Source organism: Stenella coeruleoalba (genome assembly GCF_951394435.1).
Source record: "Stenella coeruleoalba genome assembly, chromosome: 3".
In the NCBI taxonomy this organism is placed as follows: Eukaryota; Metazoa; Chordata; class Mammalia; order Artiodactyla; family Delphinidae; genus Stenella; species Stenella coeruleoalba.
The window spans coordinates 115,581,945-115,606,629 of record NC_137148.1 but is presented as its reverse complement, the minus strand read 5'-3'; the positions used below and the strand labels follow the sequence as shown (position 1 = coordinate 115,606,629).

Here is a 24,685-nt window from a genome sequence, read left to right as displayed (position 1 = left end):
ATGATTTGAAGTATTTCATTCCTTTTAGTGGCTGAATAGTATTCTGCTGCATAGATAGACCACATTTTGTTTGTTCATTTCTCAGAGTTGATGGACATTTGGGTTGTTGCCACATTTTGGCTATTACAAATAATGTTACAGTGAACATTCATGTACAAGTTTTTGTGTGAACATATGTTTTTAGTTCTCTTGTGAATATACCTAGGTGAAGAATTGCTGGGTTCATATGGTAGCTCTTTGTCTAACATTTTGAGAAACAGCCAGACTGTTTTCTACAGTTTAGTAGTTTGCCATGATTTTTGTTTACCACAGTGGAAAAGCTCAGTATAGATTACTTTTGTTAGTTGATCAAGACCAATATCACCAGTATAAGACATGTTGACATCACGAACCTTTTGATATGATACACTGAGAAGAGCATGACATAATTTCTGTTCTTCTGTCAAGGTGGCATGATTTGAGTTTAATCATGACAAGAACCAGACAGTCCTGAATAACTGATAAGTATTTACTTCTTGAGGGTATCAGGGTCATGAAAGACAAGGGAAGACTGAGGAACTGTTGTAGAGTGCAGGAAACTAGGGAGAAATAACAACCAAAGGCCTTATGGGATCCTGGAACAAAAAAGGACCTTAGTGGAAACACTGGTAAGGTTTGAAAAGGATCTTTAGTTTGGTTACTGGTATTAATTTCCCAGTAACTGTCTATGGCTATATAAGATATTAACATTGGGAAAAGCTGTGTAAGTGATATATGGAAACTCTCTATACTATTTTTGCAAGTGTACATTTAAAGGTAGTTCAAAGTAAAAAGTTAAAAAAGGTATCCAGTCATTTATTCTTGTTCACATGTCTGCAGATAGGCTAGACTTGGCTGACTGTGGTTGGGCTCAGTTGGGTTCATCTCCAGTCTGCACTTTGGGTCCAGGTCTGCTCCATGGGTCTCTCATCCTTCTTGGATCAGAATGCTAGTAGAGCGTGTTCTTCTCACAGTGTACACAATTCCAAGAGAAAAGCCAAACACACAAGCACATTTCAAACATCTGTGGCACATTTCCTAACATCCTGCTGGCCAAAGCACGTCACAGGCCAAGTCCAAAGTCAAAGGTTGGGAAAGTACACTCTACTGCTAGTAGGAGGGACTGTGAGGTCACATGGTAACGGGGGTGGATGGAACAGAACTGGTGACAATGATGCAGTCTACCACCTATTTTTTCCCCCCTCAGGGAGCCAGGGTTAGGGAAATAGACACTGCAGTCTTTGCAGGCCTATTTGCCTTTCTGGATTCCTGTCTTATTTTCTGCTTGTCCCCTTCCCCTCTACCTCCCAATCCCTGCATGTATCTGGTGACTTTTGGCCTCTGTTTTGTTCTTCTCCAGTGTTCTGGTCCCTTCAGAGAGGCCCTAGAAGGAAGCAGGTCAGATCACACTCTAACTTGGCCTTTTTCCCAATGGGGTGAAAACATTTGAAATACTGTTTTCTGTTGCCTCTGCCACTGCTGCTGTGGCTGGTTTCATGTATTTTAAATGAGCGTAACCTGTATTTTAAGTTAATGTTATTGTGGTTGCTCTTGCCCCCTGTGGCGGCTTATGTGAAGGGATTAATTTTGGAATTTTCCCCAAACAAAATAAATGGATTCACATAAGATCCTAGTCTTTTCCTTGGCCAGCTTAGCACAGTCTAACCTGTTATGTTCTGAAACTTTTAAAGTCATGTACTTTTTCTCTTTTTTATTTCTAATTTCAAAAGTCTGAAAATTCAAGATATTATTATTACTGTTATTAGTACAATTACTACTAAAAATAACTATGACTACTAATTATTATGAATTATTATGAATCTACTTGTCCTAGTGAAAATCCTTGTTAGCATTTCCACACACCTCTAGATAAGCTAGGATTTTCTCTTTTCCATTTTTGATTTTTCACTTAATATATAATTATTGAGGGTTTACTATATGCTTGCATATGTGATAGACCCTGAAGATAAACTAAGATGTAACTATTGATTGTGGTAAGTATTATTAAGAAAAAGGGTCATGGCAGGGAGTTCCCTGGCAGTCCAGTGGTTAGGACTAGGTGCTTTCACTGCTGTGGACCCGGGTTCAATCCCTGGTTGGGGAACTAAGATCCTGCAAGCTGCATGGGGTGGTCAAAAAAAAAAGAAAGAAGGAAAGAGAAAGAAAACGGGTCATGGTGTTGTGTGAAAGCCTTTAGATGGAAGCCAGATCTGGTCTGGGGAAATAGAGGATGCCTCTCAGAGAGGAAGCGACTCTTAGCTGGGATTGGAAGAATGAAGAGATGGAGGCTGGGGTTGGAAGGAGCATTCTGGGCGAAGGGAACAGCAGGTGGAATGGCCCTGTGGTAGGAGGGAGCATGGTTCCTTTCATGGAATGGAAGAAGGCTAGTGTGGCCTAGAACATGGGGAACGAGGAGTGGACAAGTTTGAAGAGGCAGGCAAGGAGCTAGATACTAAAAAGGGCCTCATTGACCAACATGAAGATTTTCATCTTTAAGAACAGTAGGAAGCCATCAAAAGGTTCGAGGCAGGGGAATAACATAGTCAGATTTGTGTTTTGAAAGAAAAAAAAAAATCATTCATTGTAAAGAACAGTTTGATTAGGAGGTAAGAGGAGATAGTAGAGGCCAGTTAGAAGGCTTTGGCAGTATCCAGAAGAGAGATGGTGATGGTTCAGAGAAGGGCAGTGGTGGGGAGGGCAGAGAGAAAGGTATGCATTCAAGAAGAAAGAAGACATGTGGCAGGAGAAACACCAGCTTTGGGAGATTGGGTATATGGGGTTTAAAGTAGAGGGAAGATCAAGGATGACCTACTTAGCCTTCAGCCGGGAAGATACTCTTGTTGTTATGTTGGTTTTGGATCTCTCCAGTTGAGATAATCTCTCCCTTTCATACATTTGGAGATAGGATTTTTTTTTTTTTTTTCCCTTGGCTGTGCTGCGCGGCTTGTGGAATCTCAGTTCCCGGACTGGGGATTGAACCTGGGCCACGGCAGGGAAAGCACCAAATCCTAACCACTAGACCACCAGGGAACTCCCTTGGAGATGGAATTAATGCTAAAAAAAAATTACCTCTTGCCCCATGATCATAGGAATAGGATAGAAGTTACCAGTTTCTTGTTCTTGCCAGTATTTGGCCTCATCTCTTCCCAGAACCAACTTCCTCAACCATTACCTTTATTTTCCTACCCAAACTGGGGTTCCAGTGGCACATCAAGACAGCAGCCTCCACAGCCCTTCCAGTTTTTCCAAGCTCTTCTGCTCCCTGCCTCCTGAATGCAGCCTGTCAGTTTCTGTGTCTGAGTCTTTGCACGAAAGGCACCATCTATTTGGGATTCCCTTTATTCCCAGTCTGGGTCTCACTTTTTGCATCATTTAACCCCCAATTCAGGGAGCCTCCCCAGAGATAGGTTTCCCCATTCTACTCTGAACATACCTTTTTAAAAAATCCTTGAGGCATTTTGGATGGGTTTGAGGTTAGAAGTGGATCATTATACACATACACTCAGGTACTCAAGTTCCCTTTTAGTTCTTAGGCAAAGATATAGAAACTCCCTGCTGAAGTGGGATGGCAGGAACAGAACAGTTTGTCTTGGAGTGGTGTTTCCCCAGCTCCTTGGTTCTCTGATGGAGGCACAGTGGTTGGTGTAACTTGGAGTTTGCTATGATCCTGCCAGAATTGAGAAAACTTGAATTCTTGCTACATCATTACTCTTTTATGCTCGGGGTTTACCTCATCTTTCCAAGATAACTTGTGCTATGCACTTCGCTTGAAGGAATTTTTCACATGCAGTGTCCCTCCAGGTACTGTATAGGTCATAAGTCTTCTCTCTTCTTGGCTTTTAGGTCATGCTGTTCCTGCAGGATCCCATGTGCGGCTGAATCTCCAGACTGGGGCAAGAGAAGTGAAACTCCAAGATGAGGACAAGCTTCGAAATAATTTGAAAGGGTTGAAAAAAGGCAAAAGGTATAGTGTCAACCCTAGGGACTGGGAGACTGACAGCATTGACCCTGTAATACTGAGAGTAATGACAATGTATTGTTTCTTACCCAAATACACATGGCTTTAAATTTTTTGAAATTTAATAGCTTAGAATTTGTGATAAATCTGTCAGGGTTTTATGGATGTTTACTTCTATGGTCTTTGGAAAGAAATAGTTTGCAAAGCAAGTTGATACTTTAAAAAAGGCTGTAGGGGGAATGCTTAACCTGCTTTAAAAATGAAGCCATTTTTCCCAGTACTTTAAGGGTACCCATTTGAATCTCAACAATTAATGCACTGATTACAGATGAGTCATCTATTCATTAAAACAGGCCTGTTAGGCCTTCTGCTTTGCAGTAATACTTCCTTGGTGAACAATAAAATTGCATTTTAAAGTCTTTAATTCAGACCAACTTTTCCTCTTGTTAGTCTGTATTAAAACAGGCTTTCAAAAGTTCTCCAATGGTAAGAGTTGCCTTATTTTTTAATAATCAGTTTAGATTATTTGCTTTTGGGCAATTCGTAGTCTCTATTTTTCTGTTTTTTGCCTTGAATTACCAAGTTTTTTTGCTTGCTATTTCCTGTGTAAGGGAGAAGGAGGTTGAGGCATGGGGTTGCAGGGGCTGCTGGAATTGTGCAGTTTGAAAGGTCCGTATAAATACCAGCCATGAAGTGTCTAATACAAGGACCAGCAAATTATGGCCTGAAGCAAAATATTGGGACTACTGCCTTTTTTTGTATGACCCAGAAGCTAGGTTGTTGTTAACATTTTTTAATGGTTGAAAAAAATTGAAGAAGAAAAATATTTCATGACTGAAAATTATTTGAAATTCAGATTCTGGTGTCCATAAATAAAGTTTTATTGGAACATAGCCATGCTCACTCATTTAGGTATTGTCTATGGCTGATTTCTTGCTACACTGACAGAGTTGAGTAGTTAGGAAAATCACCCCATAAGGCCTACAAAGCCTAAAATATTATCTGATTATTACAAATAGTTTGCTGTCCCTGTTCTAATACGAGCATATCTCGTTTTATTGTGCTTCACTTTGTTGCAGTTCACAGATACTGCGTTTTTCACAAATTGAAGATTTGTGGTAACCCTGTGTCGAGCAAGTCTATTGCTACCATTTTCCCAACAGCATTTGCTCACTTCATGTCTCTGTGTCACGTTTTGGTAATTTTCACAATATTTCAAACTTTTTCATTAATATTTGTTATGGTGATCCTGTGATTAGTTCTTTGATGAATAGATCTTTGATGTTACTATTGTAATTGGTTTTTTGGTTTGTATTGGTTTTTGTCATGTATCTTTTTTTTTTTTTTTGCGGTACGTGGGCCTCTCATTGTTGTGGCCTCTCCTGTTGCGGAGCACGGGCTCCGGACGCACAGGCTCAGCGGCCATGGCTCACGGGCTTAGCCGCTCCGCAGCATGCGGGATCTTCCCAGACCCGGGCACGAACCCACGTCCCCCGCATTGGCAGGCGGACTCTCAACCACTGCACCACCAGGGAAGCCCTGTCATGTATCTTTTAATTAAGGTACCTACTTTTTTTTAGACGTAATGCTGTTGCACACTTAATAGACTAAGTATAGTGTAAACATAACTTATGTGCACTGGGAAGCCAAAAAATTTATGTGACTCGCTTTATTGCAATATTCACTTTATTGCGATGGTTTGGAACAGTGACCTCAATATCTCTGAGATATGCCTATTTATGTAAGTATTGGGAATCAATCATGGATTACTGAGTGGGGTTAGTGTTACTCAGTCCTTGGATTTTTATTATTTTAACAATATTTTGCAGTTAGATATGAGGCAGAAAGTTACCTTAGAGACCCAATTTTTACCTGAGTCTTTTCTTTTATATACCTGGCAAAAGGTCATCCATCCTGTCCATGTGGCACTCACAAGCCCACAAAGTAGCTTATTCAGATTTGGGCATTTTTCACTGTTGGAAAATTCAACTTTATATTATGATAGATAAGGAGCTATTTGTCATCCTTATAGTCACTCCAAAGTGGGAAGGATCTTTACTTTCCCCCATCTCTCCATATAGGCCTGAACCTGGATTAACCCAGGTTATATGATGATTATTTTCTCAGAACCATCGAAGAAAGAATCAAATCTCGTTGTTGTAACCCCTGTCAACCTCCCTCCATCCCTAGCATGCTTATACATACATTTTTCAGTGTCTCAAAGTACTTAGGAAGTCTTTTCTCACATCTAAGTCAAGTCTTATTTTCTGAATAAGAAGACTATTTTTTCCTGGTTTAAGACTATTTTTTCCTGGTTTAGGAACTTGATGAATTTGGAGCTTTTTATTTGTTGGTTTTAATACTATGGGAAGTGATTTCTCCAATACCTGACCATAGATCATCAGTAGGAGCACTTATCGCTTTGTCTGTTGCTCCTGTCTTTTTATACTAGAAAGCAGAGCCATCCATGTGGTCTGTAGTAGAGACATCATAAGAGAAGAATATTCGTCCCTACTCCTGCCTCTTTGCTTTTCTCCTTTGGAACGTTTCTGAAGGCTCTGCCCTGGAATAGCCTCCAGGATATGCTGGACATGTCTTCTTCCTTCTCAGCATTTATAGCCAGCAGCAAACCTGTCTGAACAGAAGCCCAAAGGCGTTGACAAGGTGGTGTGGGTGTTCAGTGCTGTGAGCTCAGTGAGTCTCTGATTGCCTTTGGTGGTGACTTCCTTCTCATGGAGTGGACTTCATCCTGTGCTCCTTTAATTCCACTTTACAGTGTCTTCCTGCCTCTTTAGTTCTGGAATGGGAACATAGGCCAAAGGGCAGGGCTAATTTTCAAAATTGTTATAATATTTTGCTTATTGACTTAATTCTGTTTTGGGGAACAAGATCCACAGCTTTCCATCAGATTGTCAAAGAAGTTGGTGATCCCACAAAGTTAAGAACCACTGGCTAGGACTTCCCTGGTGGCTCAGTGGTTAAGAATCTGCCTGCCAGTGCAGGGGACACGGGTTCGAGCCCTGGTCCGGGAAGATCCCACATGCCGCGGAGCAACTAAGCCCGTGTGCCACAACTACGGAGCCTGTGCTCTAGAGCCCGCGAGCCACAACTACTGAGCCCGAGTGCCACAACTACTGAAGCCCACGCGCCTAAAGCCCGTGCTCTGCAACAAGAGAAGCCACCCAGTGAGAAGCCCGCAAACCGCAACAAAGAGTAGCCCCTGCTTGCTGCAACTAGAGAAAGCCCGCGCGCAGCAACAAATACCTAAGGCAGCCAAAAATAAAAATAAGTAAATTAAAAAAAAGAACCACTGGCTAGAGAGAGATGGGAATAGTCCATTCAGCCTAATCCATGGCAGCTTCTCCATTAGAGCTGCTGGATGTGTGACTGGCCACACTGCTACCTAGAGCTACAGTTCCTGTGGGTTCTAAAGCCTGGGAGAGGTTTCCTGACTCTGACTTGTCCCAGAAGATTCTCTTGGCACTACCTGAGTTCAGTGTATAGTTGGCTCTCAGCAGGTTTTCCTCTTCCTCTTTGTGTGTTAGGTATTGCCGTCTCCACTGGTTTTAGTCTGTATCCCTGTCAATCTCTCCATAGTACATCTCTATTTTTGCCTTGGAACAACCAGATTTTTGAGTCATCCTCTTATGTTTAGAGGGATAAGGGACAAACTGCATCCAAGTTGTTTCATTTTGGGTTGAGCATTTACCACGGTATAATATGGTAAGTAGTTAAGGGAGTGGGCCAAGGACAGGACCATTTACTTACTCCATTCATTCATTTCACAAAAGACCTATTGAGTGCCTATGTGCCAGGCACTGGGGATACAGTAGTAAACAAAACAGGCAAGATGCTAGCTTTATTGAGGTTGGCAGGCAGGAAAAGAGAGAAATAAGTATGCAAGTAAGGTAATTACAGATTATAATAAATACTAGGGAAGAAATAAGGTGATAAGTCCCTGAGGGAGGTAACTGTAGATAGGATGGTTTGAGAAGGCCTTCTCAAAGAGATGTTTGAACTGAGACCTGAAGTATGAGGGGCATTTAGTCATGCAGAGGGTTAGTTTTATAGGTTTATGGTTAGAGCATTTCAGGCAGAAGAAACAAGAAGATTTTCTGGCTTTGTTAAGGAAAGGGCTTTGTCAAGTTCAAGAAACAGGAAAATGATCAGGTTGACTAGAGGGTAGGAGAAGGAAGAAGACTAATATGAGATGAGATTGGGAAGCTATGAGGGGGCCAGATCATGTGGAATTTTGAGGAGCATGTTAAATGTTCTTCATTTAAGTAGAATTGTAATGGAAAGCCATTGGAGGATTTGGGGTGGGAGAGTCATTTAATGCAATGTAGTTTAGCAAGATCATTCTAGTTGCTATGTATATGGAGGATAGATTGAAGGTGGACAAAAAAAGATGCACAGAGACGATTAGAATGTCATTTAAGTGGATCAGGCAAAACATAATGGTGGCTTAGTCTATGGTGTGTGAAGGAGAGTGGATGAATTGGAGATTTAATTTGGAGGTAGCAGCAATAGGACTTGCTTACGACTTAGATGTAGGGGTTGGAAAAAGGGTAGGGTTAGGGGTTCAGGGTAAAGCCTCATTTGGGATTTGCACAACTAGGTACTTGAAGGTACTATTTATTGAACTAGAAAAGATTGAGAGAGGGACAGTTTTATGGGGAGAACTATCAAGACCTATGTTTTAGATGTAATAAGTTTGGGGTGGCCATTAAATATCCGAGATCCAAGATATATCAGTAGTTGTACAGGAGTCTGGCTGGTACTCAGAGAAGAGATTTGGGTCAAAGATGTAAATTTGGGCATCACTGCCTGATAGATATTTTAAAATATTTAGGTGAGAGGGTAGAGATAGAGAAGAAAAGATTGTCCAGGATTGAACTCTGAGGTGTTCCAGCATATAGGATTTAGGTAGGAGATAAGGAACCAACAAGAAGAGACAGAGAAGGAGTAAGGAAGAGGAAGAACCCAGAGAGTGTGGCAACAAGAAGCCGGGAAAGGAGAGTGTTTCAAGGAGGGAGGGGTGAACTGTGTAAATGCTGCTGAGTGGTTGAGGAACATGGCACTAGTGAAGAGTCCATTGGATTTGACCATCAGTTACTGGGAATTTTGATGAGAAGTTTTAGTGGGGTTGTGGGAATAAAATCCAGGTTAATGCATATGGCAACGTAAATAGCATTCAAGGAGGTGTGGATAGTGAATGAAGACAATGTGTTCATAAAGTTTTACTTAATCTGAACAGGAGCAGGGAAATGGCATGATAATTAGAGACTGTGGAGTCAAAGGAGTGTTGGTATGCTGATGGGAATAATCCAATCAAAGGAAAAATTGATGATGCAGGCAGGTGGGAGTGGTATAATTATGGGAGTTAAAGCTTTTGAAAAGGCAAGTGGGATCTCTAGCCTAAGTTCAGCAGGGGCAGGGACACTGTCATCCATTCCAATAGTAGAGAAAGCAGAAAATACAGATTTAGGTGCAGGTTGGTGTATAGAGTGGATGATGGAAAGGTGAGGGAGTTCTTGATAACATCTGTTTTTCTCAGTGAAGAATAAAGTGAGAATAGCAGCTGAGGATAGTTGTATGTGTGCCTGTGCATGTGCACACACTCATGTGTACCCACACATGTGCACACTTCTGTGTGTGCAGTTGGGGCTGAGAGTGGGTGATGATGGATAGCCTGAAGAATGGGACTTTAGGCAGTAAACAGATATACAGACATGACGGGATTAATCCTGACCAAGTATTGGAGGAAGGAGGAGATAATCTGCTCAAGTTATAGCCCTAAATACGTAACTCCCTCCTAGGGGTAAGGGTCAGGGCAATGGCATCCTCTTGCAGCTGGCAGTGGGTGATTCTCTGACAGGAAGGGGGTTCTCTTTCCTACCTTGTAGGGTTGTGGTAATGATTTGAATGAAATATTACTTCTAAAGGGTTAACATAGTGCCTGACACATGGATAAGTGGTCTGTAAGTGGGAGTGATTAGCTATTATTAATTAGTTTAGGAGGACTGGGGTTTAAAGAAGTCAAGTGTTTTTCTGAGGGCCCTAAGGGGTCTCTAGGATGAATCAAAGACTGAGTGAGTACCTCTCATGAGACCTGAGGCTGGCTAGGATCTTGGACCATGAGACTGATGTACTCATCTCGCCTGGAACAGAGAGTAGTCCAGTAGCCCCTTCCTCCCCAGCCTCTGATATATCTCCAGGGATATCTGGATTCCTCCCTCCCCCTGCCCTGCCAGCTGGACAGTCTTGTCATGCACAGCTCACTTTCTACGCTTCCCTTAGTCTGTATGTACCACTCTTTTTCTTACCTCTGTTAACTGAAGTGAGTGCTGGTGGCAAAACCTGCCTTCCACCCCCTCACCCCATGAATACCTTCTCTGCAGTCAAGATGAATTGTTGTGGCTTGGATCAGCTCCAGGGCTCTTTGTGAGGATACCACTCTAGTCTCTGCCAGGTTCCTGACATTATGTCCACATTGGTTCCTTTCTTCCCTGTCCTTGGAGGCTGGCTATGGAAGGTGGCTGGCCTCGATTTTAGTTCTCAGTATCTCAAACTCATTCCTTTGTCAGGTTGACTCATACCTCCTGCATGTACTCTGTGCTCAGGGGTTGGTCTTAAGGGTATGAATTTATCCAACCTGTTTTTGTAAAGATAGACTGAGCCGTCAAATCAGGTCAGGCACACACTTGGGGGGCTCAGGTCCCTGTTGGTCTCTTTCCTAGAAGAATATAAATAGGGTATATGTTATTTCCTCTGTCTGTGCCCAGCATCCTCCAGGAGGTCTTACTCTGGCACGTACTGAGAGAGCAGCATCGCACAGTCATTCTAGACTTGTTCTGCCCAAGTAGCTGGTTGAGAGCTCTCTGTCCATGGTGGGCTTCTGTCTGCCTTATGCCATTTTCTCCTCTTTCATGAAGTGACTCCATCTTCAGCTCTTTCCTCCTCTAGCTTCAAGGTGAGATCACCCTGTTAGACTTCTGGTTGACCCACGGCAAAGTTAGGATAGTGTGCTCTGAGTTAGAGCTGGCCTGGATTAGCTGGCTTTGGAGTGCCAGCCACCCAGAGGGGTTTTCTTTCTTGGGAAAGATGGTGCCCCCCTTGTGACTCTCAACTTCTCTTTGGACAGGCTGGACATCAACACCAATACCTATACATCTCAGGACCTCAAGAGTGCACTGGCAAAATTCAAGGAGGGGGCAGATATGGAGAGTTCAAAGGAAGACAAGGTTTGTGATGTTGTTTATAGTGAGTTCATGTCATCCTGCAGAATGGCCTTGAAGGGAATCACTGTCTCCTGAAGCTTTAGCAGTGAACATGGGATAATAATAACAATAATATTATAAAATAATTTAAAGAGCCAAGTAAGTTAATGCCAAATAAGTAACCCTTTACAGACTCTTAAAAAAAACGCTGGGAACTTTTCTGTCATCGTTTACATTAGAATCCAACTTCCCATTACATATTTGGGAAAACTGAAGCACAAAGCAGAGAGAGCCATACTCTGCATTACCACAGACATCAGTGAGGGGAATAGAGATTAAAACCCAGATCTCTTCACTTATACTTGGATTAGGCACAAGTTTAAAGGACAGAGGACCTAGACCAGGAAGGAAGGGGCCCAAGTCCTTTGAACATATAGCAAACCTTTTCCAGACCTCAAATTCCTTAAATGTACAACAGATGGCTGAGGTTTCCTCCAGCTCTAAATTTGTTTATAAGCTAAGGGACTGAAAAGGAGAAAGAGGCAGAATTGTAGCCCCTTGGTTACGCCTCTAATGTCTGGGATGGCTCATGGATCCCGACCTATCAGAATGAAGTCTTATTCTTAGATGGATCATGAGCTCATGTGATAGCCAGAGAATGTTGCAAATCAGTTTTTACATTTCCGCTTGAGTCCTGTCCTTGAAAGAACCTCCTCCAATGTCTGCCTTGCAGACCTTTCTAAGTTCTCCCTCCCCCTTCTCCTCTTCACAAGCCCCTTTGCTTTGTATTATATTTCTCTGCCCTCACCCCAGAATTCTGGCAGTATCTTGGAAAGGCAACACCAGGTTCTTGACAGCCTGTGTGTTAGTGGAGGAAGCTTTAGGTCCCTCAGATCCTTCAGAGCTAAGTATTTCTGAGACAGATGGACTGTGTGTGTGTGTGTGTGTGTGTGTGTTGGAGAGGACCTCAGGAGGAGGTGTTAATATGCAGGCCAAGTCTCCATGTCTTTACTCATCTTACCAAAGTCTCATCTCCCAACGTGGAGAGTGTATGTGGTATGAGAAGGTGAGTAGCAGGATGGCAGCAATTGTGGTAAAGGAAGGTGATGCATAAAATTATATCCCACTGCAGGTGTATTAACTGTGTGGGTGGAGAGGTGTGAGGAAAAGCAAATCCCCTACCTGCTGAAGGTGAGGCCAGCAGAGGAGAGCAGTGCATGCTTAGGTGCCTGGAGCAGAGATTGGTATTCCTGTGACCAGGGGTTGGGTTCATTCCCACTCATTCTCTCACCATGAGCTCCACATGGAGCAGATGGGAACATAAAAGTTGGCCCCTGTTCCATGTTTTCTCTGTGGGTGGAAGACCCACTGCACCCCTGTCTCTTCTCTTTGCTCTCTTTAATGACATTCTTACCCCTAATTCAGTTAGTGTAGAAAAGTATGAATATTATGAAAATATTTTTTAATGTAAAAGCAAGAGATTATTTAAGTTTTCAGTTGCTGTTTTTTTTGCTATTAAAAATAATTCTTTCCCTGTGCAAGGGGAGATCCCAATAATGGTAGCCAAATATGACACTCCTGTACCAGCTGATTTGAGTCAGCTGCCACTTCTGACTTATGGCTGCCACACTGTTTCTTTACTTCTGTGGCACTTAGGTTGTTAGCTCCTTCACTGAGGTGCTGGGTCCTAGGTTCTTTTTCTCATTTTCATTTGTATCCTTCCTGGACTGACTCAGCTCCCTGCCAATGCATTGGGACTGGCAAATAAATTAACTTGAAGTAGGTTGGGGAGTTTCTTACATGTCTCAAGCTCCTGGCTGCAGATACCATAATACTTTTTGTTTATCAATCTTTAAACAAAATCTTTGCATGGTGACTTGCAAGTACAGGATGTACTTTTACTATTTATAAAGACAATACTGTGAGATATTGTATCATATCTCAACCAATTGAGTTAATTTTTTTTACCTTATTTTTTTGGGAGAAGGGCATCAATTCCATTATAACCATTGGTAACTTATTAGATTTAAGTGAATCAGTCCTTCCCAGAGTCCCTTGCTTTTTTTTTTTTTTTTTTTTGTGGTACGTGGGCGTCTCACTGTTGTGGCCTCTCCCGTTGTGGAGCACAGGCTCAGCGGCCATGGCTCACGGGCCCAGCCGCTCCGCAGCATGTGGGATCTTCCCGGACCGGGGCACGAACCTGTGTCCCTTGCATCGGCAGGCGGACTCTCAACCACTGCGCCACCAGCAAAGCCCCCAGAGTCCCTTGTTTTGTGGAAAATCTCTGTCTTACCCAACACATTTGGGCCATTGTTTTTGAACCTGATCTCTTTATCCCCCTACTATCATACAAATTGCTTGATGCTTTATGTTTTATCACATCAGCTGTTATTTACCTATATCCTATAAATTGCTCCATTAAAAAATATGGTCTTCTTTTTAAAAAATATTTATTTATTTATTTAACTTATTTTTGGCTGCATTGGGTCTTAGTTGTGGCACGAGGGATCTTCACTGCGGCCTGTGGGATCTTTTGTTGTGGCGCACGGGCTCTTCATTGTGGTACGTGGGTTTCTCTCTTTCTGGTTGTGGTGTGTGGGTTTTTTCTCTCTAGTTGAGGCGCGTGGGCTTAGTTGCCCCGCGGCATGTTGGATCTTAGTTCCCCGACCAGGGATCGAACCCGCGTCCCCTGCATTGGAAGGCAGATTCTTTACCACTGGAACACCAGGAGGTCCCCCAAATATGGCCTTCTTAAACTTTTGATTCTGGACAAGATAAAATAGACTCATTTCTCCCTATTCTTCCTGCTCAGGACAACTAAAAATCCTGGACATAATACTAAAAGCAAATATAAGAAGACTTTAAAGGTGAGAAGAAGAAGGTGGATTAGATAGGGACCTTGGAATTTCAGGGATGACATGGCAGTGAGTTCCTTGGCTTTCTTTTTGCCCTCTCTGTATCCCAGAATGGGCACTGGAGAAGCCCGTATCTTGGAAATAGCAACAGGTACAGATAGAGAAAAGGCCCTAAGAAAGGCCTGCTCTTCATAAGATAGAACTAGGAAAAGGGCAGCCTAATAGAACAAAAAACTTTTTGACAATACTTATTCTGCTTTAGCCAAAGACCTCCGTTAGTGCCAGTGGGAGTTGAATGGGGAACTTGTATTTCCACCTCCCATTTGGTGTAATATAGCAAAGCTGTACTCTCTTTCCTCCACCAGAGTGGTGTCAGCAGAAGCTGAGTGGGGAGCCTGAACTTGCACCCCCTCTGGTGGCAATAGATGGTGTGAGGCAGTGCTCTTCTACCTCAATCAAGGTGGTGTCAGGGAGAATTGAGCAGAGAGCCTGAATTTCTACTCTCTGCCCGGTGGTAGAAGACTATTCTCTGCTTCTCCCACTGCTGTAGTACCAGCAGAGACCAAGTGTGGAGCCTGGTTTTCACCCTTCACATGCGTGTAGCAGGCTGCTTTTTCTGTTGGGGTGGTGTCAGCAGAGGCTAAGAAGGAAACCTGAATGTCTGTCCCCTCCCTGGCAGCACCAAGGTAGTTTTTCACTTCTCTTAGCTTCATCGATGCCAGAGGGCTGGTGAATGGAGAGTCTGTACTTCTACCTTCCATCTGGTGGGAACAAGGCAGCGTAAGTCAGCATTCGGCTTTCTACTCCGGGGCAGTGTTAATGGGGATAAGTGAGGAGCCCGAACTTCTACCCTCAGATCAGCAGTGATGAGGCAGTGCTTCAGTTACCCTGCCAAGGTGATGTCAGTAGAGGCCAAGGAAGGGCTTCCATTCCCAATGCTGAGTGTGCAGCAGTGGCAGGTGATGCTCTTCCTTCTCCTAACAAGAAGAGTGGTGGTAGGGTTTTGGAGGGAAGGGAGATGGAGAAAGGAATTTTGCATATGAAGTTCTGGGAATGCTCCCTAGTAACCCACAAAAGAAACTGACCAGAATTAACACAGCAGATTTGAGAATGGAACTAGAATACTGCCCATGTTTTTAGATTAGCTCTAGGTAGCACACACAGGAAGCAGACCAAAATAACACTGCAAATTCTGTGAAAACTAAATTGTCTTGGGGTCACAACTGTACAAGACCAGAACCAACATATTAAACCTAAACAGTGTGACTGCCTACTGTAAAGGAAGTTTCAGTGGAATTCAGAGTCTTATAACTTAATACTCAAAATGCCTAGTATACCAAAAATCACTCATCATACCAAGAACCAGGAAAATCAAAACTTGAATTAGGAAAGACAATTAACCAATGCCAACAGTGAGATGACCCAGGAGTTGGTATTATCAAACAAGAATTTTAAAGCAGTTATCATAAAAATGCTTCAAGCAGTTATGTACACTCTTGAGACAAATGATAATCTCAGCAGAGAAATAGAAGACATAAGAACAGCATAGAATTTTAGAACTGAAAAATACAACTGAAAATTAGAAAAATAATCACTGGATAGGCTTACTAGTAGAATAGAGATGAGAAAGAAAAGAATCAGTGAACTTAAAGACAGATAAAAAGTCATCTAAGTAACAGAAAACAGATTGAAAAAAAAATGAACAGAGACTTAAGGACCTGTAGGATTATAACAGAAAATCTAAGATTTGTGTCACAGAGTCTCAGAAGGAGAGGAGAAAGAATATTGGGCTGAGAAAATAATCAAAGAAATAAAGATGGAAAACTCCCCCAATTGGCGAAAGATATAAACCCACAGATTCATGAAGCTGAGTGAATTCTAAATAGGATAAATTCAAAGAAATCAATACCATGACACATCACAGTCAACCTTCTGAAAACTAAAGACAGAAAAAAAATCTGGAAAGTAGCAAGACAGAAACCACATACTATCAATAGGGAATAATGATTGAATGACAGCATCTTTTTCATCTGAAATCACAAGGCCAAAAATATGTGGCATATTTTTCAAGTGCTGAAAAAAACAAATTGTTCACTCAGAATTCTGTAGCCAATGAAAATCTCCTTCAGGAGTGTCAGGGAGAAAATCAAGACACTCTCACACAAAAGAAAATTAAAAGAATTTATCACCAGCAGACCTACCTAAAAGAATGACTAAAGAATATTTTTCAAAGAGAAAGGAAATAATAACAGAAGAAAACATGGACCATTGGGAAGAAAGAACAGTGAAGTGAATAAAAATAAAGGAGACTATAATAGACTATCCTTCTCTTGAAGTTTTAAAATTATTTTGATAGTTGTAGCAAAAATTATGACATCATCTGTAATTCCATGTGTGTTTAGTAATATATGTTCAACTACCAGAGTTACCACTTTTTGTTTCTTTGCTGCGCTTTCAACTTTGTTGATCAGTTCTCTCTTTTGATTATCCATTTTTATGAAATGTTACATGGGTTTGTCCTTGGGGGATGAGGAAGCCATATAACCACACACTTGACATCTGTGTGTGAACTGCATAATGGATGCACAGTGATAGTTCACTGTCAGATTTTGAAATAAATGTGATCAGCCACTGTTCATGATTGGCATTTATGTTATTTACATAGTGATTTATGGACTGAAGAGCTAGCAGCAAAGTTGGTACTTAATGCAATTAAAGTTAAGTATATTGATGGCAACTGAAGTTTGAGTCATGTTGGGAGACTAGTATTATTTAAACTGCGGTTGAAATTGGTGCATATCAGATCTGTACAAAGCAAGGACTGTCTATCTGATAAAAGACTTGCATCTATCTAGAACATATAAAGAACCCTCAAAACTTAACAGTAAAAACCAACAAACAATTTGAAAATGGGAAGAGGACATGAACAAACATTTCACCAAAGAGGATATGTAGATGGCAAATAAGCACATGAAAAAATGTTTAATGTTATTAGATGTTAGAGATATGCAAATTAAATTCACCATGAAATATCACTATACATCTATTACTATTTAGTGATAATACTATCTATTAGATAGATAGTAATAGATAGCAGTATCTATTACTATTAAATGATGATACTAAATACTAGTGAGGATGTGGAGAAACTGGATCTTTCATACATTGTTAGTGGGAATATAAAATGGTTCAGCTACTCTGGAAAATAGTTGGGCTCTTTCTTATAAAACCAAACATATGCTTATCATTATGACCCAGCAATTGCACTCTTGGGCACTTATCCCAGAGAAATAAGAACTTAAGTTTATTTTTTAAATTTTATATTATTTTTGGCTGTGTTGGATCTTCATTGCTGTGTGAGGGCTTTCACTAGTTGTGGCAAGCGGGGCTACTCTTTGTTGCGGTGCGCAGGCTTCTCACTGTCATGGCTTCTCTTGTTGCAGAGCACGGGCTCTAGGTGCGTGGGATTCAGTAATTGTGGCACGCGGGCTCAGTAGTTGTGGCTCACGGGCTGTAGAGCGCAGGCTCAGTAGTTGTGGCACAAGGGCTTAGTTGCTCTGCAGCACGTAGGACGTTCCTGGGCCAGGGATCGAACCCATGTACCCTGCATTGGCAGGCAGATTCTTAACCACTGCGCCACCAGGGAAGCCCCCAAATTTATTTTTTTAAAAAGCTTTATACAAATGTTCATGCGGTTTTATTCATAATACTCCAAACCTGGAAACAAACATTCTTCAACAGGTGAATGTTTAAACAAACTGTACATCTATACAGTGGAATACTACTCAGCATTAAAAAGAAACAAACCATTGATATTTACAGTAACTTGGATAGATCTCAAGTGCCTTAAGTTTAGTAAAAGGGCCAATCTCAAAAAATTACAGACTGTGTAACTGTCTGTATAGCTTTCACCAAATGCTAGAATTATAGTTATGGAGAACAAGTTAGTGGTTGCCAGGGCATAGGGACAGGAGGCAAGGGATGAGAGGATGAGGTGCAACTATAGAGGACTACGGTGGAGTTGTTTGATGGTGATGGAACAGTTCTGTAACTTGATTGTTCTGTTATGAATCTGTATATTAGATAAAATTGTGGAGAATGATGCACACACGTACATGCAAATGTGTACATGTAAAAGCTGGTGAAATCTGAATAAGGCTTGTGGTCTAGTTAATAGTATTGTACCTATGTCACTTTCTTGGTTTTGACATTGTGCTGTTATTGCATAAGATGTTACCATCGGAGGAAGCTGAATGAAGGCTATATAGTACTCTGTGTATTATTTTTGTAATTTCCTTTGAGTTTATAATTACTGCAAAATTTAAAGTTTTGTTTTGTTAAAGGCCTTCCGAAGGGCCAGGCATGCATCATTTTTGTGAGGCAGAGGTGACTAGTTTCTTATCCTGCTCACTTGTCTGTCATCCCACAGCTCTAGGCAGTGACTCAGCTTTCCTAGACCTCTTTGCCTGGCCTTTGGCAGCCACCCAGAGTCCTCTAGCTGGGTGTAAGGAGAGCATTTCATTGTTTAGCCTAAAGGAGAATATGGCATCGCATAGGTGTGATTGCTCTGCTAGGAACTTGGTTTTTTTTTTAAGAGAGACTGATTCATTTCTTTGGTTGGTGTTTCTATGGAGTCCTTGTAACTGGAGAGAAAACCCACAAGTAATAGATGAGCAATTTGGAGCTGACAGCTGCTCATCATCCTGCCTTTTATAAATATTCGGGCCTTTTAATTATTCCTGGAAGATAGAGACATAAGCCACTATGACCTTTCAGACTCTCTTTATAAGCACTATCCTCTAAAATTGGGAAGAAAACAGAAAGTATCACATGTATAAAATATCTAATTAAAGCCTCTTATTCACCTCCAACATAACTTCATTTTAAAATCTTTATATGTGTGGGGGTTGGGGAGGGACTGAGCAAAAATTGTTTGAGACTTGATTATAGTACATACAGTAATTTAGCTACTTCAAAAGTTGAACAAATTGTACACCTGTAGTTAGATTGACAGTAATGACAGAGATTTAATTTTCATCAGCAAATTGCTCCCACTCTGACAGCTCTTTACCCACAGTTTCCTCCATCCGGGTTTCCCTAAAATGTTGCTGGATGGGGCAGGGGCAAAGCAAAGATATCCTATGATTGTAGAAGAAAGAGAACCAAGGTGTGGATTATTCCGTCTTAGACCTCAGCTTTCCCGCGTGAGGTTAGGGGTTGGAGAGTGAGCTTGCATTGCTTCCCCTGACCTCAGTGATTACAAAAAGAAGACTTGACATTCTTCCGAACATTGGAAGGCATACTGAGTTAGGTGAACCTTGGAAAATCTTGAGTGTGTTCTTGGGGCAGAGGGCTACATGGGTAGACTCTGAGGGCTCTCTATTCTCTGGGCATCTTGGAAAGTATCAGGACTTTTGATAGTACAGATTAAAGAAGATTGCCTCGTAGAGCAGCAGTTCTTTGAGGATGGGCATCCATGGTAGACCACAGGAGTCTTGGGGAGATGTCTTCAACTGAGGATTAACCATCTCTTTGCTACTCTCCTTAGGCAAGGCAGGCCAAAGTTAAACGGCTGTTCCGTCCCATTGAGGAGCTGAAGAAGGACTTTGAGGAGCTGAATGTTGTCATTGAGACTGACATGCAGATTATGGTACGACTGATCAACAAGTTCAATAGTTCCAACTCCAGCCTGGAAGAGAAGATTGCGGCACTCTTTGATCTTGAATATTATGTCCATCAGGTATTATATTTCATTGACTGTCAGTCTGACTTTTAACAGCTCCAAAAAATAACACCCCCTGCCCAAGGCCCTACGAAAATATTGTCACCATCTTTCCTTCTCTCTCAAGGTGTACAGCATTTTGTAAAAAAATATTTATTTATTATTTTTTTTTTTTTGGCTGCGTGGGGTCTTCGTTGCTGCGCGCGGGCTTTGTCTGGTTGTGGTGAGCGGAGGCTACTCTTCGTTGCGGTGTGCGGGCTTCTCATTGCAGTGGCTTCTCTTATTGCGGAGCATGGGCTCTAGGTGCACGGGTTTCAGCAGTTGTGGCTCGCGGGCTCTAGAGCGCAGGCTCAGTAGTTGGGGCGCCTGGGCCTAGTTACTCTGCAGCATGTGGGATCTTTCTGGACCAGGACTCGAACCCATGTTCCCTGCATTAGCAGGCAGATTCTTAACCACTGCACCACCAGGGAAGCCTGGTATATAGCATTTTTAATCTAGGCCAATATCTGTTGTAGTAAGATATCTTCTTACAGACCAGAGGCAAGCTCTTTTTCATTTGGAGTGTTACTTCATTTAATTTTTCAACACTGAGGATACAGCAGAGGTAAAATAGATGTGGTACTTGTTCCATGTAGCTTATAGTCTGGAAGTGAGAGTGATTAAATAATGAACAATTGAACAATGAAAAAATTAACAATTTAATAATGAGATAATTTAAGACTGCGATAAGGGCTCCAGAGGGTAATGTGTGAATATATAACAGGGGAACTTAGCCTAGTTGGGGAAGGCTTCTCTGAAGTAGTGACATTTAGGCTGAGCATTAAAGGATGATTAGGGGTTAACTAGGCAAAGAGGGGAGATTGGAACTGGGGGTGACAAACTATGGCCCACTTTTGTGAACAAAGTTTTATTGGAACACAGTCACATCTATTTGTTTATGTGTTGTTTTATTGCTTTTGACTGTTTTACTGCTACAGTGGCAGTGAGCCACATGGCTCACAAAGCCAAAAATGTTTACTTTCAGGCCCTTCAGGAAAAGTTTGCCCCATTGTATTAGAGCATTAGAGGCAGAGGAAACAGCATGTGCAAAAATTCTGAGTCAGAGAAGAACTTGGTGAGATTGGGGACCTGGAAAAGACTGGAGTGACTGGAGCACAGAGACCAGTGGGTGGGGTGGCATAGATAAAGTGGAAAGGTTACGGAGTCAGAGAGGTGAGGTTTGGAAAATCATTCTCTTCATGATTTTATCCTTGATCCTAAGAACCATTGGGGAGTTTGAAGCAGGGAAATGACTGATCAGACTTGTGCCATAATTGTAATAGTTAATGTTTATTGAGCATTATCATATACTAGGCACATATTCAAGTGCCTTATACACATTAATTCATTGACTTCCATACCTGCCTTTGGAGTACTACTGTTAATCCCATTTTATAACTGAGGCAAATAAAGCACAGGTCACATTTGTGATTGCCCAAGGTCAGCCAGTTAGTGAGTGTAGAGCTGGGATTTGCAACAAGATCTGTCTGACCCTAAACTCTGTGCTCTAAACCTTTTGCTACTCACAGGATACTGGTGCCATCTGAATGAAGCTCAGAGGAGAATAGGTGGATATAAGTGGAAGGAGCCAAGAGAGGTCATGCACTTATTGAATAAGTTAATTTATTGCACGCCTGTTAAGTTTCAGGCACTGTTCCAGTCACTTAAGATACATTTGTGAACAAAATTGGAGCTTACCTTCTAGAAGAGGCAGATAGACAACAAACATAACTAACAAGTAAATTATATATAATATGTTTGAAGGTGATAGGTACTATTCAAAAATAAAAAGTAGAGCAGGATAAGGATTGGCAGTGTTGGGAAGGAAGATTTCAGACAGGAGCAACAGCAAGTACTGAATCCTAAAGGTGGGAGCATGTCTAGTGTGTTTGGGGTACAATAATGTGGCGGGAGCTAAGAGAAGGGGGAGGGAAGTAGGTAAAACTTGGAGAGATAAGGGAAGGGAGATCATGGAGCGCCTTGTTGGCTGTGGAAAAGAATGAAATTGGACAGACACTGTTTGGAGGATGTTGAGCAGAAGAAGCATTTGATCTGACTTACTTTTAAAGGATCCCTCTGGCTGTGTGTTGAGAATTAGTCTGTAGGCCGAGTGCATGGGTAGAAGCAGGAAAACCAGATAGGAGGCTATTGCAGTAATCCAGACTAGGGGCGATGATGGCCTGGGAAGTCTGTGTAATCATAATCAAAGGCTTGTTTGAGATCTTCATCAAGACATAGATCTTCAGCATCTTCCCACGCACGACAGCGTCCTTGTTCTCTATAAACTAGACTAAAAGACATTCTTTCTTTAGGATTTTGCCAGCCTTTGTGTTGAGAGAGGATGAGTGTGTACTGTATCTGCAGGAATTATGGGGTGGCCTCTTCATCTCTCTCTGCTCATAACTCTTTCTCAGGCCTCAAATAACAGATCTGTGATCCTTTTAAAAAGAAAATGGACCTGGGTTCTCTTTCCTCTTTCCAGTCTTTCTCTCCAGGGTAAAAACCAAAAATTCCAACAGCTTTTCCATTATAGATATTTAAAGGATTAAGGATCCTAGGGGTTATTGGCCAGCTCAGTCCTGCTCTGATGTTGACAGCTTTTATTTTTTCTCATCTTAACATACTTGGATGGATCTTTAGGTATCAGGCTTCAGGCTCTTTAGTTGCAGCATAAAAGGCCAAATGACCTTTTATAAGAGCTTATCTTACCTAGGGGGAGTGAGTACACAGGAGGCTAGCAGGGCCCTAACAAATTTTATTTCCCTTGCAGGTTCTTTGGTCACCCTGCAGTGTCATCTCTAGGTTGATAACCCATTCTGCTTTCATGGGTCACTGGGTGGGATTAACAGTTTCTTGGACATCACCAAACTTAGCCTGTGGTCAGTCCAAGAACTAGTTCCCGCATGGAGACCAAACTTGATCTGTTGGCAGAAGAGTCATAAGTGTTTTGGGTGATTGGTCTTTTGAGTAGAAATATGGATAAGGTGGTTTGGGCTGGTATGTCGGGCTTCCTGCAGCAGTGTTAAGTTGTGATTGCACCAGGGGATTAAAGAAGACATAGCTCGGCTTCAAGTTCCAGTTGTGATGGGGAATTAGGGTGATGTAGTACGAGCTTTGAGGAAGATAGGACTCTTCTTGCCAGGAACTTACTTAGTCCACTTCTATTCTAGACTTACTGATTGGCGGTTTTGAGGAGCCATGGGCTTCAAGGACCCAAAGTAGATCTGCCCAAGGATTCCTCACAGCCATGTTTGAATTATTAAACAAGATTTGTGAAAAGCAAAACCATATGTGTGGAAACAGTGTGTGAGTTATTTATAAGGAACAGCCACTGTCTGCCCCATCCACCCTGGGGTGGTGTATTTGCCTTCCCTCATGTGACTCCTCAGTTAGTTACCATCATTTCTCCCTTTCTTTATTCTCTTGGTTATCTCATTGTCTTGTCAGTTTTCTGGTTCCCTTTTCCCCTCCTGAGTGTTGGCACAGTTCCCTACTGCCTCCTTCCTTATGTGCTCCCTGCTTCTACCTTGAGCTCCTTTCCACCTGTCCCACCCAATCCTGAGGGTAGCCTGGGAAAAGTTCTGGCCCCAGACCCAGGCTCTGGTCATGCCTTCTCCTGTGTGATACTGGGCAGGGTCCAGATTTTGGAGTTTGGGTGTGCAGTAGGCAGAGTGACTCTTTTCTTCCTCGTCTCCAGTGAAATAACAAACGAGAAAACATCTTGAAAAGGCTGAAGTGCTTATATAAATGTCAGCATTTATAATACCCTGGACTATCTTTGTAGTAATGAAGATAAACTGAATCTAGAATAGAACCTCTGTGACTCTGGGCTGTGTTGTTTTGCTCTGCTAGGGACTCATACCAGCCTTGATAAGTAGCCATCTCAGGCATGAAATTATAGGACTCCGAGCCAGAGTTTTATATCTAGAAAACTTGGAGGAAGGAAGATCAAAGGAGAGGTAGTGAATTCTTAGATTTTAAAATCAGAGTATGTGAGGAAGGAAGACTCAGTAAGTATTATTTGTTTATTTATTTATTATTTATTTTTTTGGCTGCGTTGGGTCTTAGTTGCAGCATGTGGGATCTTTTGTTGCAGTGCGTGGGCTTCTCTCTAGTTGTGGTGCGTGGGCTCAGTAGTTGCGGTGCACACGGGCTTAGTTGACCCGCGGCATGTGGGATCTTAGTTCTCCAACCAGGAATCAAACCTGTGTCCCCTGCATTGGAAGGCGGATTCTTAACCACTGGACCACCAGGGAAGTCCTGTATTATTTGTGCTTATGTCAGCAAAGCACCCAGCTCTGGGTCTTCCTAGTTAGCTGGGCTATGGCCCAGTAAATCATTCCTCTTCATAAGGACATATTAGGGCAGACAAATGCCAACCCTGGCTTCGGGACCTTATGACAGAGCAGACTCCATGCTTACTTCATGGCCCTGGATTGGCCATCTCTTTAGGTTTGTGGTACAAGCGACCCATTCATTTTGTTGACACACATACACCAGATTGCCTTTTTTACTCACAGTGGAGTTTATTTCAGTAACATCTTTTTCTGATCAACTTTATTCATTGGTTTAATGATGATTTATTGAACACTTAACTATATGCTTACACTGTTGTAATCACTGGGCCTATACCAGTGGACAGAAAGACAAAAACCCCTGCTCTTGTGGTTGAGTATAAGAATGATCTTCTAAGTGGTAAAAACGGGCTAGGCCTCTCTAAAAACATAGGCAGAGTCAAATACAGCCCTTCAAACTGGATTTGTCTGTTAGAGCCATCTTCCAGTTTGGAAAGATACAGTCAGGTAGGACAGGGCTCAGGGGCATCTGGAGGAAAAAGGTGGGTAGTAGTCACATTGTTGTTGGGCTCTAGTTT

The 24,685-nt window shown here is 42.0% G+C and overlaps 1 protein-coding gene across 2 annotated transcripts in view; it reads left to right on the top strand.

Annotated features, from left to right (window-relative positions):
• SIL1 (SIL1 nucleotide exchange factor) overlaps positions 1-24,685 on the top strand; it is a 246,991-nt gene that overhangs the window by 153,781 nt on the left and 68,525 nt on the right. For both annotated transcript variants that reach the window (XM_079917704.1, XM_079917705.1), the window contains exons 4-6: positions 3,862-3,982; positions 11,121-11,220; positions 19,600-19,791. In XM_079917704.1, coding sequence (XP_079773830.1) covers positions 3,862-3,982; positions 11,121-11,220; positions 19,600-19,791 — 413 coding nt within the window. The remainder of the gene's footprint in view (positions 1-3,861; positions 3,983-11,120; positions 11,221-19,599; positions 19,792-24,685) is intronic.